Source organism: Bos grunniens, chromosome 17, assembly GCF_055505025.1.
Source record: "Bos grunniens cultivar Pamir isolate PY7600 chromosome 17, Bosgru_T2T1.0, whole genome shotgun sequence".
NCBI classification, from domain to species: Eukaryota; Metazoa; Chordata; class Mammalia; order Artiodactyla; family Bovidae; genus Bos; species Bos grunniens.
In genome coordinates, this window is record NC_141181.1 from 37340001 (window position 1) to 37357086 (window position 17086).

The following is a 17086-nucleotide window of genomic DNA, read 5'->3' on the forward strand; positions in this document are numbered from 1 at the left end:
TTTCCTTATGTAATAGTCTAGTAATATATTTAAAAAGTGGGTGCAGGGGATGTCATCTTGTTCTAATTCTGAAACCAGATGTGTTAGGATGATAAATGAACCAGGAAATTGGTAGCTCTGGCTATAGAATAGAAAATATCTAGAAATGCTAGATAATTTCTAGATATTAGAAAATCCCTCTAGAAAAGAGGGAAAGACAAGCATATAAGTTAGAAAAACATATAAGAATTTTGGGAAGAGAGAATTTGAAGAATAAATTAACTTAAGGGTTTCAAAAGTTCTAGAGAATTCACATTGTTAAGTGTGTGGTCTTTGGAGAGGGTCAAGTTTCACACACAAAAAGAAGCTGATCTGGGCTAAAATATTGATACTTTGTTTCTTCCCCATCATTTAGAGCATGGGTTTACAAATGAAGGACCCCAGACCAAATCTGGAAAACTGCCTATTTTTTGTAAACAAAGCAATATTTTTGCTTGTTTTCTGTTTTTGTTTTTAGTTCAGAGCCACACACATTTTTAAAAATATTGTCTTTGGCTGTTGTCATGCTGCTATGGCAGAGGTGAGTAGTTGGCACAGAGACTGTGTAGCCCACAAAGTTTAATATATTTACCATCTGGCCTTTTGGAGAAAAGCAAAAACAAACACAAAAACCTGCCAACTGCTTTGGAGAAGTGATTCTCAACAAATGATGGAATGGAAGTGTGCAGTGATATTTGTAAGAGAAAGAGGTTTGAGTGATTTCAGTGATTAGCCTTCCCCAAACACTCACTGCCTCTCCATATCCCCATAGGGATGACATTTAAGCTCTTTTCCCATTGGTTTTTTACCTTCTTTCCCCAAATAGCCACTCTGATTATTTGATCCCCATCTCTATCAGGAAGAATCATGCTCCTTTTTACTGCAGACAGAACATGGTGTCCCCGTGATTGGATAACATGGAATATATACATAAACACACATACACACACACACACACACACAGAAAAAAAGAAAGTAAAAGAAAATATGCAAACCTAAACAAATGAGTAAAACATTAAAACTTAAGCCATAATAGAAATCCAGCCCTTATATTGAGGGAAGTAAATTGTGTAAGATCATTCTAGGAGCTTAAGATTCCTCATCTGATAATTAGTTATTATCCGGAACTATGAAGGGATAATGTATGTAAAAGCTTCCCAGATGGCTCAGTGGTAAAGAATCCACCTTCCAACACAGGAGATGAGGGTCCAATCCCTGGGTAGATGCCATAGAGAAGGAAATGGAAATCCACTCCAGTATTCTTGCCTGGAAAATCCCATGGACAGAAGAGCCTGCATGCTGCAGTCCATGGGGTTGCAAAGAGTTGGACAAGATTGAGCAACTGAGCATGCACGCATGTGTAAAAGTACTTCATGGTCTGCCAATGTATAGTAAGTGGGTAATTATACCCTTGTTTACATTTTGAGGAATGCAATTTATTATTCGGAGATTAGCTTCAAATATTCTTTTACCAAGATTTAAAAGTTGGGTTAATCAATCCCTTAACCCTGTGGTTGACAATGATGATATCAATTCCATATGATAATATTGCTTAGATTAGGTATATTTTTCTTGAAAACAACTGAGAATCTTGCAAAGGAATTACGTATATTTTCTTTCTGTCCTCCATACTTAATGATTCCTAATGTATAATGCAGACACAATAATATGCTTGCTCAATGGAATGGCATTATACTTATATGATGTAGCTCACTTAATTCCTTTATGACATGTATTTTCACATGTATTCTCTGTGAATGAACCATATTGGTATTAATTAAAACTGTTGTAAAAGCTGAAGACAAAGTGGATCCTGAATATTAAAAATGAATACAGAAATGAAATTATAGCTATCAACATGTAACACTTCTTATGCAAGGTAGGGAGTATGAAGTGAATATAAAATATACTGTGTGTGCTTTTGATAAGTAGCATTGGGATATCTGTAATAGAATGACAGCACAATTTATGAAACACTTGAATGCATTAGAAATAACTTAGCATGTCTCCAAAGCATGGAAGTAGGAAGGAAAACAGTTTAATTAGGACAAGCTAAGTGAACTATTTGACTGTGTAATCAGAAATGACTGTACCAAAGCTGAAATTGTAGCTTACAAGTTGCATTTGCCTCTGTTTCCAGCAAATGGCAGTGAGGTTCATATTAGCAATGTGCGCTATGAAGATACAGGAGCATACACTTGTATCGCAAAAAATGAAGCAGGAGTGGATGAAGACATCTCTTCTCTTTTTGTGGAAGATTCTGCTAGAAAGACCCGTATGTATTGAATACACACACACACACACACACACACACACACGGTAAAAAAATCTGCTTGCAATGAAGGAAACCCAGGTTAAATCCCTGGGCTGGGAAGATCCCCTGGAGAAGGGAATGGCAAGCCATTCCAGTATTCTTGCCTGGAGAATCCCATGGGCAGAAGAGGCTGGTGAGTTATAATCCATGGGGTCGCAAAGAGTCAGACACGACTGAGTGATTAACACATACATACACACACATCACACTCAACTTTAAAACTAAGCTTTTTTCAGAAACAGCAGCATCAGAAAATGCTAAGCAAATGATCAATTAATTAAAAAATAAACAAACGAAAGTAGTTTTCATATATAGCAAGGATAGAATTCTTGAAATATTAAAAGTAGATTGAAAGATTAAGTGCAAGATTGTGAAATGTTCAATATGACATGAAAATGATTTTGTTTCTTTGGCAGATGTATATAAGCTATTTTGAGTCCTATCTTCCCATGTGCTTATACAGGAAATTAAATCCTTTGCAAATTCCCTCTCCTCAATGATTTGGGATTCTTGGTCCCACAATACAGCCAAGGGGTATCCTATAAGCTTAATACCATAATATCATTCTTTTTCTCTCTTCTGCACTGTATTCAGTGGTCCAATAGCTGTACATCAACCTTTTTCTGCAGCAGGTAGAGAAGTAAGCCACCTGAAACATTCACTGCCCTGGCACCAACACATCATGGGCTATTCTCCACTTACTGCTTGAAATCCTTTGTCATCACTGTACATGTCTTCTAATTTTCTCATGAAGTTTTAAGAAAAATGTAGTATCCTACTTAAACATTTTTACTTTGTGAAAGGAATATGATGGAAAGGAGATACTAAAGATGAATTTTTGATTATAGCTGAACTATAATATTTAGAACACAAAGTACTCCTGTAGCATTCATCAAGTTAGCTACCTATAGGGAAAGATTCAGACACTTTCTTCCTCTGGTACACATGGCATACATGGCTATTTTCGGATTCTTTCTCAATTTGCTTGGACTGACTATTCATTCTCCTTGCTCCAAAGTCAATCTGTAATGCCTGTCTACATCTCATATTAGTCTAAGCTTTTCAAGGACTCTGATATTTTGAGAATCCTTTATATGCTAATTTCTCTGAGCCCAAATTTTAGACCAGGTTCAAGCATTGCCCCTCGGATGTGGGGTATAATTTTTGGTGGAATTCAACGTTCTCATGTCAGTGGTTGTTCAGCAGCTTATTGACATTTGGGGTTCTCACCATAGAAGATGAGTTCACATCCTTCTACTCTTCCATCTTAATAATACAGTACTTGGGTGCAGTTTCAAAAATGACAGGATGATCTCTGTTCATTTCCAAGGCAAACCATTCTGTATCACAGTAATCCAAGTCTATGCCCTGACCAAAAATGCCAAAGAAGCTGAAGCTGAATGGTTCCATGAAGATATAAAAGACATTATAGAATTAACACACACAAAAAAAGAGAGATGTCCTTTTCATCATATGGGACTGGAATGCAAAAGTAGGAAGTCAACAGATACCTGGAAAACAGGCAAGTTTTGCCTTGAGGTACAAAAGGAAACAGGACTAAAAAAATTTTGCCAAGAGAATGCACTTGTCATAGCAAACACCCTCTTCCAACAACACAGGAGACAACTCTTCACATGGATATAACCAGATGGTCAATACCAAAATCAGATTGATTATATTCTTTGCAGCTGAAGATGGAGAAACTCTATTCAATCAGCAAAAGCAAGACCAAGATTGACTGTGGCTCAGATCATGAACTCCTTATTGCCAAGTTCAGATCTGAATTGAAAAAAGCATTAGGCCATTCAGGTATGACCTAAATCAAATCCCTTATGATTATACAGTAGAAGGGACAAATAGATTCAAGGAATTAGATCTGATAGAAAGAGTGCCTGAAGAACTGTGGATGGAGGTTCATAACATTGTACAGGAGGCAGTGATCAAAACCATCCCCAAGAAAAAGAAATGCAAAACGGCAAAATGATTGTGTGAGGAGGCCTTACAAATAGATAGCTGAGAAAGGAATAGAAGCAAAAAGCAAATGAGAAAGGTAAAGATATATCCATCTGAATGCAGAGTTACAAAGAAGAGCAAGGAGAGAGAGAGAGAGAGAGAGAGAGAGAGAACAGAGCCTCCCTCGGGAATCAATGCAAAGAAATAGAAGAAAACAATAGAATGGGAAAGACTAGAGATCTCTTCAAGAAAATTAGAGATACCAAGGGAACATTTCATGCAAAGATGGGCACAATGAAGGACAGAAACTGTTTGGGCCTAACAGAAGCAGACGGTATTAAGAAGAGATGGCGGGAATACACAGAAGAACTATCCAAGAAAATATTTAATGACCCAGATAATCATGATGGTGTGATCATTAACCTAGAGCCAGACATTCTGGAGTGCAAAGTCAAGTGGGCCTTATGCAGCATTACTATGAACAAAGCTAGTCAGAGGTGATGGAATCCCAGCTGAGTTATTTCAAATACTGAAAGATGAGGCCGCTGAAGTGCTGCACTCAATATGGCAACACATATGGAAAACTCAGCAGTGCCCACAGACCTGGAAAAGTTTAGTTTTCATTCCAATCCCAAAGAAAGGCAATGCCAAAGAATGTTCAAACTACCACACAATTGCACTTATTTTGCACACTAGCACAATGATGCTCAAAATTCTCAAAGCTCAGCTTCAACAGTACATGAACTGAGAACTTCTGGATGCTCAAGTTGTATTTAGAAAAGGCAGAGGAACCAGAGATCAAATTGCCAACATCCGTTGTCTCATAGAAAATGGAAGAAAATTCCAGAAAAAACATCTATTTCTGCTTCATTGACTGTGCTAAAGCCTTTTACTGTGTGGATCACAACACACTGTGGAAAATTCTTAAAGAGATGGGAATTCCAGACCACCTTACCTGCCTCCTGAAAAATCTGTACGCAGGTCAAGAGGCAATAGTTAGAACCGAACATGGAAAAATGGACTGGTTCCAAATTGAGAAAGGAATACATCAAGGCTGTATATTTTCACCCTGCTTATTTTTCTTTTATGCAGGGTACATCATGTGAAATGCTGGCTGGGTGAAGCACGAGCTGGAAACAAGTTTGCTAGAAGTAATATCAATACCTTCATATATGCAGATGACACCACATTTATGTTAGAAAGTGAAAGGAACTAAAGTGCTGGTTGACGAAATTGAAAGAGGAGCGTGAAAAAGCTGGCTTAAAACTCAACATTCATAAAACGAAGATCATGGCATCTGGTCCCATCACTTCATGGCTGATAGATGGGGAAACAGTGGGAACAGTGAGAGACTTTATTCTTTTGGATTCCAAAATCACTGCAGATATTGATTGCAGCCATGAAATTAAAAGACACTTGCTCCTTGGAAGAAAAGCTATGATCAACCTAGACAGTATATTAAAAAGCAGAGACATTACTTTACCGACAAAGGTCCATCAAATCAAGACTATGTTTTTTCCAGTAGTCGCATATAGATGTGACAGTTGGACCATAACGGAGGCTGAGCACCAAACAATCGGTGCTTTTGAACTATAATGTTGGCAAAGACTCTTGAGAGTCCCCTTGTACAACAAGGACATCAAACCAGTCAATCCTAAAGGAAATCAATTCTGAATATTCATTGGAAGTACTGATGCTGAAGCTGAAGCTCCAATCCTGGGGCCACTTTATTCAAAGAACTGGCTCATTGGAAAAGACTCTGATGCTGGGTAAGATTGAAGGCAGGATGGGATGGGGATGACAGGATGAGATGGCTGGATGGCACTGCTGTCTCAATGAACATGAGTTTGAGCAAGCTCCGGGAGATGGTGATGGACAAGGAAGCCTGGAATGCTGCAGTCCATGGGTTTGCAAAGAGTCAGACATGACTGATGGACTGAACAGCAACAAAACATTGTCCCAGTAATCTTCTTATTCCTCTTTCAATCAGTATGTAAATGAGGATATGAATGGATCCAAGAGGAAGGAGACTCTTATCCAGGTCATGGCTACCAGCATATTTGTACTATATTATGTCTGGCTAGGCAACTACTTTTATAAGCAAATATTTTAAAATAAAATTCTAAAGTAGAAAATGAAAAGAGAAACTCAGTTTAATGACCTAGATAAGGTCCATTAAAATTTGTTTACTCCTTTTATATATTTATGCTAAATACCAATTTTCTATTAACTACCTGTTAGAAATTAATTTTAGGACAAATAGTTGAAAACTTTACTCGTCCTTGTCCTTTATAATGCTTATAATGCAGACTTTAATTTCAACTCTATATTTTAATTTTCTTTTAATATTGGTCATATATTTTTCCACATAAATCTCTGTTACAAAATTGAAATATCTAGCCATAGTTTCTTTAATCAATGAATCATACTATCTACCATCATGGAAATTTGTGAAAAATTTTACTGGAAGATTTAACAAAATTTGGTCATATTGTTCATTTAATTATCAACAGTTCATGAAATCATGTTTTCACTTTATTTTACTTATTCCTTCAAACTCTTGCAGGTCAAATAATTCTTTTTAAATAACTTTGAGATTATGTTAGCAATATGCTGTTAAAATCAGAAATGCTATTTTGATAAGATATAACAGTGCAGCCTTACTACATTTGTTTATGGAATTTTCAAAGCCATCTTATAAGAAACAGTACAAGAGAAAGATATAGTGACTTTTGTTTTCTAAGTCTAGAAGTAAAACATTTATAGATATTACTTCTGTACTTAAATCATGTGAGATTTTCAAAGAAAAAACATGAAAACTTGATTTTATTTTTAATTAATTTAATTTTAGTAAAAATTTTTAACATAGAGTCTACCTTCTCAATGAATTTTAAGGGCACAATGCCACATTGTTAAGTATAGGGTCTAAGTTGCACAGCAGAGCTCCAAAATTTATTCATGTTGCATAACTACAACTTTAAAACCATTGAACAACTCTTGGTTTCTCCTTTCTCCTCTTCCCATGCCAATCACCTTGTATTTTCTGCTTCTATGATTTTTATTTTCTTAGCTATCTCAAGTAAGTATAATTACACAGTAATTGTCCTTCTGTGACAGGCTTATTTTAATCAACATAATGTCTTCCAGGTCCATCCGCATGGTTCCTTCTTTTTAAGAGTGAATAATATTAGGTTATATGTATATACAGTATTTTCTTTATCCATTGATTTGTCAGTAGATATTTGGGTTATTTCCATATCTTGCATGGTGTGAATAACACTGTGTACAGCTATGTCTTTGATTCTGATTTCAGTTTTTTTCAATATACATCTACAAGTGGGACTGCTGGATCATGTGATAGTTTTATATCTAAACTCTGTGATGTTTTCCATAGTGGCTAAATCATTTTACATACCTACAAATGAGTCTAGACCTTCCAATTTCTCCACATCTTTTCCAATACTTTTATCTTTTGCTATTTTGATAGGTAGGAAAATAATATCTCATTTTGGTTTTGATTTGCCTCTCTGATGATTAGTGGTATAGAACACTTTTTTATATGGTCCATTGGCCATTTGTGTGCCTTTGGAGAAATGTCTATTTATGCCCTTTGCTTATTTTTAAGATGGGCCATTATTTTTTACTATTGAGTTATTGGAGTCCCTTTTTTTGAAAATTAAATGCTTATCAGATATAAAGCTTGAATATATTTTCTCCCATTCCATAGGTAGTTTTTTCACTCTATTGATTGTTTATTTTGCTGTGCAGAAGCTTTTAAATTTGACATATTCTAACTTGGCTATTTTTGCTTTTGCTACATGTGCTTTTGAGAAAGTTATAGGCCAATATACCTGATGAATATAGTTACAAAATTCTTCTATAAGATATCAGTGAACTGAATCCAGTGACACATTAAAAAGAACATACACCATTATCAAATGGGATTTATCCCTGGGATGCAAGGATGGTTTAACATAAGGAGATTAGTTAATGTGATTTGCACATTAACAAACTATACTATAAAAATCATTTGATCATCCAATAGATGTCAACACAACATTTAAAACATCTTTTTATGATAAAAGTTCTTTTTATAACACTCTTTTACAATAAAAATGCTTAGCAAACTGGATTGGAATTTACCTCAACATAGTTAAGCCCATAAATTTTTAAGCTCACCACTAACACTGTACTCAATGGTAAAAAACTAAAAATCAAAACAAAAAAAAATTTCCCCTCTAAGATCAGGAACAAAACAGGAGTACCCATTTTCATGCTTCTATTCAGCATAATATTAGAATTTCAAGCCTTAGCAATTAGGCAAGGAAAATAAATAAAGGTCATCCAAATCCAAGGAAGGAAAAAAACTGTCTCAGTTTGCAGATAATATGACCTCAAATAGGTAGAACCCCAAGGACTCCAGACACACACACACACAAAAACCAGTTAGAATTAATAAACATATTCAGTTAAATTACAGGATGCAAAGTCAACATACAAAATCAGTTGTCTTTCTCTATATGTTAACAGGGTATATTTGCGAGGCAATAAAGAAAACAATTCCATTTTCAAATGCATCAAAAAGAATAAAATACCTAGGAAAAATCTGACCAAGGAGGTGAAAGCCCATACATTGAAAACTATAAGAAACTGATTAAATAAACTGAAAAAAACTCAAATAAATGGAGAGATATCATGATACTCTGTGATCATACTTTAGAAGAATGAATATTTCTGAAACATCCATCCTAACCAAAGGAATCTCTGATTCAATGCTATTTCCATCAAAATCTCAGTGGCATTTTACAGAAATATATTTTAAAAATCCTAAAATTCATATGGAACAGCAAAAAATCTAGGATAATTGAAACAAACTTGAAAGGAAGAAAAATTTGAGAGTTAATTCAAAATACATTACAAAGCTATAGTAATTAAAACAGCTTGTTATTGATATAAACAGAGACATGTAGACAAATGGAACAGAAAATAGCGCCTAGAAATAAATCCACATGTATGCAGTCAACCTACTTTGACAAGGGCTTCAGAATACTTATTGGCTAAAGGGTAGTCTTTTCAAAAATTGGTGCTGGGAAACAGTATCCACATGTAGAATAATGAAACTGGACCCCCATCTATACCGTATATAAAAATTGGCTCAAAATAGTTAAAGACTTAGGTATAAGACCTGAAAATGTAAACCACTTCTAAGAAGACATAAGGGAGAAGCTTCCTGACATTGGTTTTGTTAATAAAACCAATGGATTTTATCTGTAACACAGATATCCAGAACATCACTACTTCATGTCTATATTCTACTATTTTGTAAACATGCAAACACAGTTTCTTTGTAATAAAAAATTTATCTCTCATTTAAATAAAGACTTTTAATTCTTGTTAAATTTGTTTTCCATAAATGTCCTGCACCATTATCATAGATACAGTTGTTAATGTGAAAGTAGCAATTTTTAGAAAGTAGTGCACATAAGTAAAACCAGGATAGAGTTAAATAAGTAAGCTTACTGAGTATAATATTATCAATGATAAAAGAGAATAAACTGAAACTGTGAGACTGTGTACTATAAGACAGTTTTCCTTGGGATGTTTCCTAGTACTCAATAAACTGTCAGAATTCTGTATAACACCACCAAAATCAGGGGGAGGACACATCAGGGAAAACTACATCCTTCTGTAAATCTCTAACTTAAGAATTGCTCTGAGTTCTCTTCTAGTAGTTCCATGGACAAAGGCTAATAATATTAATTACACAAGTCACATTTGTATGTTGACAGATAGATATTCTCAAAAAGCCAGAGGAAACATTCACAGACCAATCAATGATGACTTCACTGTTTTCATTTGCACATATTAAAAATTATTGACTTATCAACCTTCAGCAAAAATAATTTTGGAGGTCTTTTTTCCTTTGAGCAATGATGAGGTACAAAGTACAGTTGACCCTCGAAGAATGCAGGGCTTAGGAACCCCAACTGCATTTGCAGTTGAAAATCTGAGTGTAACTTTACAGTCAGCCTTTGGTATCTGCAGTTCCACATCCATGGATTCAACCAACCGCAGAATGTGTAATATTGTAGTAGATAGTTATTGGGAAAAAAACAAAGCAAAAAACCTGTATAATTGGACCCACACAATTCAAACACATGTTATTTATGTATCAACTGTGTATCTAAAAAGCAGATTTCTCTAATTGAAGAGCATGGATTTTGCAGTAAGACATGAGTTAGAATTATTTTTCTACCATATAATAATCCTATGACTTGGAACTACAGCTTAGCCTCTCTGAGCTTTAATATTCTTATCTGTAATAAGGCATAGATACTAATTCACTAAGAGAATTCTGTGCAGATATAGAAAAGCACACACTGTAATGCTGGACATTTTGCCAACTCCTACCAACTTTCTGAAAATAATTACTTCTTGCTAGAAACATTGATAAAAATCATTTTAGTAAGACTGGAAAAATCTAATAAGTGTTTAGAAATCAGAGAGTTATCAAAATAAATGAAATATGTACACAGATTTATGGATAGGGATAGATGTAGATAGAGATATGAGTGTATATTAACACCTATAGTATTACATATCCAAATATAAAATTATTGTCATCATATTGGAAGTTGACCCTGCTGAGAAGAGTATATTTTTTCCTTTAATGTAGATATTAAGATATTTTGAGCAAAAATAAATATTTTTCCAGGATCCAGTTTTGCTAGATTTAAAGCAAAAGCTTTACTTTATTTCCCCTTTACATTGGTCAATTTACATTTCTATTATACTAAAACAATATGTGGTAAGATGCTTTTCTTCTGTTTTCCTTTTGAAAGAGGCAGAGAAGAGGTATTGAATCTCGTGTAGACAGAAATAAAAAGCAGAGAAAGATTTACAAGTTTGGGGCTAAATGACAAAACACAGACTTTAACCATGGCTTCAGAGTAATCATCTAGTTATTTTCTGTATAACCGAATTCTCATAGTAGTATCAATCTCATTTTTTTTCTTATATTTCCCAGCAATATGGTGCTGTTGAGAGAAAGATTCATGCAAAACCTCACAGTCCATGGGGTTGATATTTGTTGTGTCTGGATCTTTGAATTGGAAAACCTTGAGTTATAGGTCCCAACATGCTGGCAAGACTCACTGGAAGTTTTGTCATGTGACAAAACTTGAACTACAAGAAAATGCTGTAAGATAATATAATCTTCAGTTATGTTAGGGTTTAGGGTTTGATAACTAAGATTTAATGGAATGGAATACAGGGAGGATTTAAATGCAGAGAACAGTAGGGCCCTAGACAGTTGTGTAGTGGTTTTAACAGGGAGGAGAAGATGATTTGAAATATGTGAGGTGGTTTAGGAAGAGGTAGAAAGTTATTTATTTGGAAACATCTTGCACAGAGCATAAGCACTTAAAGCACTTCCATTCCCTCTGGAAGGCAATCCCCAGAGGATAACAGTTCATCTTCAGAATTATGGTAAATGAAAAGCAATGTGAATGTAGGCTACTCTGGAAAGCTTTCAAGCTTCTACATGTGTTAAATACTAGGTGCTGATTGTATGACATCTTTCTGGGATTTTAGTAAAGGATATGATTAATCTACTTCTCACAAATATTGGAAGATAATATCTAAATATGTTACACTAGTATATATACATATATATATACACACATATATTTTTTTCTTTTTTGATTGTCACAAGCAATATTGCGTTGGAAATATTGGCTTATTACGACATTACTTACATTAGAATTAACTTCAATAGATTAATATTTGTTGGCTATTATGAACTAAAATTAATTATTGTTCTTTAAATGAATGTTTTAAATGAGATAAACTTTACAACGAGGTTATAAGAATGAACAAATTACATAACTATATAATGTTCATATAAGTTAATAATTATTATAAAATGTGATAACTGTTATTCACAATACACAGATTTAAAAATATGGTGAAATGTAGCCAGTTGTACCTAAATATTCCAAAAGCTATATGAATGTTTAAGAAGTACTTACCTAGTTTAGAAGTAGAGGAAATGGTCTTAAAACAGGTTAAATATGACATTTTTACATTTAAAGGCAGTTTAAGTATGGTGTCACAAACTTTGGAAATAGAGCATATTCTGGTAACATGAACAAGTTGATTAACCTTTCTAGTCTTCATTTACTTTCTATTTTTAAATACAGAAAATACTTCTAAAGAGCAGTTGTATAGATTTAATGAGATCATTTATGCATGAATTTATCAATGTCTACAGAGGCTAAGATAGTATAAATGGAGAATAGTATAGTCTATCTGGGATGAAGTAAAACTCAAAGTGTTAGTTGTTCAGTTGTGTCTGACTCTTTGAAACCCCATGAACTGTAGCCTGCCAGGTTCCTCTCTGTCCATGGAATTCTCCGGGAAAGCATACTGGAGTGGGTTGCCATAATAGATGGACTCAAATGCACCAGTTATCAATTAATAATCATTTTTATATTCAACCAACATGAGTTAGGTAAAATAATTAGGAATCTGGGAAATCTGTAGTTAGAGATATGGTGTGGACATAATCAGATCAGTTAGTCACTCAGTCGTGTCCGACTCTTTGCGACCCCATGAATCGCAGCACGCCAGGCCTCCCTGTCCATCACCAACTCCTGGAGTTCACTCAGACTCACGTCATTCGAGTCAGTGATGCCATCCAGCCATCTCATCCTCTGTCGTCCCCTTCTCCTCCTGCTGCCAATCCCTGCCAGCATCAGAGTCTTTTCCAATGAGCCAACACTTCACATGAGGTGGCCAAAGTACTGGAGTTTCAGCTTTAGCATCATCCCTTCCAAAGAAATCCCAGGGCTGATCTCCTTCAGAATGGACTGGTTGGATCTCCTTGCAGTCCAAGGGACTCTCAAGAGTCTTCTCCAACACCACAGTTCAAAAGCATCAATTCTTCAGTGCTCAGCCTTCTTCACAGTCCAACTCTGACATCCATAGATGACCACAGGAAAAACCATAGCCTTGACTAGACTAGACGGACCTTTGTTGGCAAAGTAATGTCTCTGTTTTGAATATGCTATCTAGGTTGGGCATAACTTTCTTTCCAAGGAGTAAGCATCTTTTAATTTCGTTGCTGCAATCACCATCTGCAGTGATTTGGGGGCCCCCAAAAATACAATCTGACACTGTTTCCACTGTTTCCCCATCTATTTCCCATGAAGTGATGGGACCGGATGCCATGATCTTCGTTTTCTGAATGTTGAGCTTTAAGCCAACTTTTTCACTCTCCTCTTTCACTTTCATCAAGAGGCTTTTTAGTTCCTCTTCACTTTCTGCCATAAGGGTGGTGTCATCTGCATATCTGAGGTTATTGATATTTCTCCCGGCAATCTTGATTCCAGCTTGTGTTTCTTCTCATGATGTACTCTGCATATAAGCTATATAAGCAGGGTGATAATATACAGCCTTGACTTACTCCTTTTCCTATTTGGAACCAGTCTGTTGTTCCATGTCCAGTTCTAACTGTTGCTTCCTGACTAGCATACAAATTTCTCAAGAGGCAGGTCAGGTGGTCTGGTATTCCCATCTCTTTCATAATTTCCCACAGTTTATTGTGATCCACACAGTCAAAGGCTTTGGCATAGTCAATAAAGCAGAAATAGATGTTTTTCTGGAACTCTCTTGCTTTTTCAATGATCCAGTGGATGTTGGCAATTTGATCTCTGGTTCCTCTGCCTTTTCTAAAACCAGCTTGAACATCTGGAAGTTCACAGTTCACATATTGCTAAAGCCTGGCTTGGAGAATTTTGAGCATTACTTTTCTAGCATGTGAGATGAGTGCAGTTGTGTGGTAGTTTGAGCATTCTTTGGCATTGCCTTTCTTTAGGATTGGAATGAAAACTGACCTTTTCCAGTCCTGTGGCCACTGCTGAGTTTTCCAAATTTGCTGGCATATTGAGTGCAGCACTTTCACAGCATTGTCTTTCAGGATTTGAGATAGCTCCACTGGAATTCCATCACCTCCACTAGCTTTGTTCGTAGTGATGCTTTCTAAGGCCCACTTGACTTCACATTCCAGGATGTCTGGCTCTAGGTCAGTGATCACACCATCGTGATTATCTGGGTCGTGAAGATGTTTTTTGTACAGTTCTTCTGTGTATTCTTGCCACCTCTTCTTGATATCTTCTGCTTCTGTTCGGTCTATACCATTTCTGTCCTTTATCGAGCCCATCTTTGCATGAAATATTCCCTTGGTATCTCTAATTTTCTTGAAGAGATCTCTAGTGTTTCCCATTCTGTTGTTTTCCTCTATTTCTTTGCACTGATCGCTGAAGAAGGCTTTCTTATCTTTTCTTGCTATTCTTTGGAACTCTGCATTCAGATGCTTATATCTTTCCTTTTCTCCTTTGCTTTCAGTTCTCTTTTTTTCACAGCTATATGTAAGCCCTCCTCAGACAGCCGTTTTACTTTTTTGCATTTCTTTTCCATGGGATATATTGATCCCTGTCTCCTGTACAATGTCATGAACCTCAGTCCATAGTTCATCAGGCACTCTATCTATCAGATCTAGGCCCTTAAATCTATTTCTCACTTCCACTGCATAATCATAAGGGGTTTGATTTAGGTCATACCTGAATGGTCTAGTGGTTTTCCCTACTTTCTTCAATTTCAGTCTGAATTTGGTAATAAGGAGTTCATGATTTGAGCCACAGTCAGCTCCTGGTCTTGTTTTTGTTGACTGTATAGAGCTTCTCCATCTTCGGCTGCAAAGAATATAATCAATCTGATTTTGGTGTTGACCATCTGGTGATGTCCAAGTGTAGAGTCTTCTCTTGTGTTGTTGGAAGAGGGTGTTTGCTATGACCAGTGCATTTTCTTGGCAAAACTCTATTAGCCTTTGCCCTGCTTCATTCCGTATTCCAAGGCCAAATTTGCCTGTTACTCTCTGTGGACATCATAGCCAGGGTAATATTTTAATCCTGATAGTTATGAGCTAAGTGCTGGAGTCAAAAAGAATCAAAGTAAAATAAATATTTAAGAAAAATTAAACAAATCAATAAGTGATAATTATTGTTAACTTTCTTTAGCATTCACTGAATACTACTCAATAAAAGTACTATACCCAAAACATTTTAAAGTACAGTGAATAATTCATATTTATTTAGATAAACACAAAACTCTTAAATATTTCTCACAGACCTTTACATTTGAGTAAACGTTTTATGAAACAAAACATGCTAAGAATAATCAGACTCATGTCAAGGTTAACCATGCATGATAAGCATTTATTATTTTTCATTACTTATCTTAAATTTTAATATTATGCTCTCAGTTTGGTCAATGACATTGTCACATCCTGTGAATTAATATGTTTCGTAAATTGTGTCATGTGTTGACCCAAAACATGCTGAAATGATCTGCCTCATGACTTCCATATCTGAATCCTATTTTTTCAAAATAGCACCCTCTTCAATGTCATTAAATAGACCTATCTGTTCCTAACTCATTGCCATTTTTTGCACAATGATAGTGGCTTGTCATCTAACAAGAGGCTATGTGATCTGAATGTCATCAAACTGACAGGTTTACAACAATCATCAGTAATCAGCCATCACTTGCCTACAAAACTAAATACTGCTCTAAGTTTTTTTTTTGTTTGTTTGTTTTTGTTTCTATTGCCTCATTTTGTCTGCAGGGCATTATATACCTTCAGTGGAATATTCCTATCTCATCTCATATTACACAATGATAATTTGCCTAATTTATTTTATGATAAAATTAAGCAAGTAATGATGAAATTTTATTTATATTTCCTCAGGCATGCACACTAAATATGCTTATACACAGTGATAGTACTGAGTATAAAATCTCTGTGAAACATTTTTAAAATCTGTGTACTAATATTTTGTTATTGATGTTCAGGAAAAAATTTTAGGACTCACTTTAATTCCAGAGGCATTATACTTGTGAATATTTTGCAGAATCACTGATACAGGCGGCCTCCAATTTTCATAAATTCAATTTAGGCCACTTTGCTTTTACAAAAGACTTACAAGTATCAGCATTCCCTAACCAAAAGAAACCCTAAAAGGATTTTCATTTTATGAAACATGGTAAAAAGTTAAAATCATGTTTAGTCTGTTATGCTATAGCCTTTAAAGAGTCTTAGCAAAGTGTGTCCCTTAGCAAAGTATGTCCTAAGGTAATTCTTCACTTTATGACATTTTGGTTTGTGAAAGATTTCACAGGAACATTCTACTTTTGGACAGAGTGGAAACCTGTTTTTGGAAACCTGTACTTAGGTTCAAAATGAGGTTAGAATTATCACTCCATGATTCTCTTAGAGTTCTCAGATATAAGAACTCTGTCAGAAAATGGTATTGATGTTTGAAGAGTTAATTAAAAAAAAAAAAAAAAATGCCCTTCAAATTCCCAGCTTCCCAGGTGAGGGGCTGAAGGTGCCTTCTTAATGTTTTATGAAACCTAAATTTTTATCAGCTGTGTACAAAAAGCCCAGATTATACATCTGTGTGGTCTTTAACCTCTGTTTGCCCAAATATCTGGATTCTTATAAGAGCTGATTGTTACATGAATATGCCAGAAAGAGTAATGAGTCAGACAGTTTGATTATTGTTCATCCTCCTTAGTTGCTTTACTTTCCAACTTTGTGTATATTTCCATATTTCTGTTGAAATACTATGAAATATTATTAAATATGAAATTTCTTAAAATTCAGTTTTCTAACACATGCAGTAACATCATGTGCCAATTTAAATATCTTTCCCCTAAATTGATCTACTCTCTAATGCA

At 35.2% G+C, this 17086-nt stretch overlaps 1 protein-coding gene across 5 annotated transcripts in view; it reads left to right on the forward strand.

Moving 5' to 3' along the window:
* Positions 1–17086, forward strand: part of FSTL5 (follistatin like 5) — a 937973-nt gene that overhangs the window by 777411 nt on the left and 143476 nt on the right. For all 5 annotated transcript variants that reach the window (XM_086345931.1, XM_086345933.1, XM_086345932.1 and 2 more), the window contains one exon: positions 2159–2293. In XM_086345931.1, the coding sequence (XP_086202057.1) occupies positions 2159–2293 (135 nt within the window). The remainder of the gene's footprint in view (positions 1–2158; positions 2294–17086) is intronic.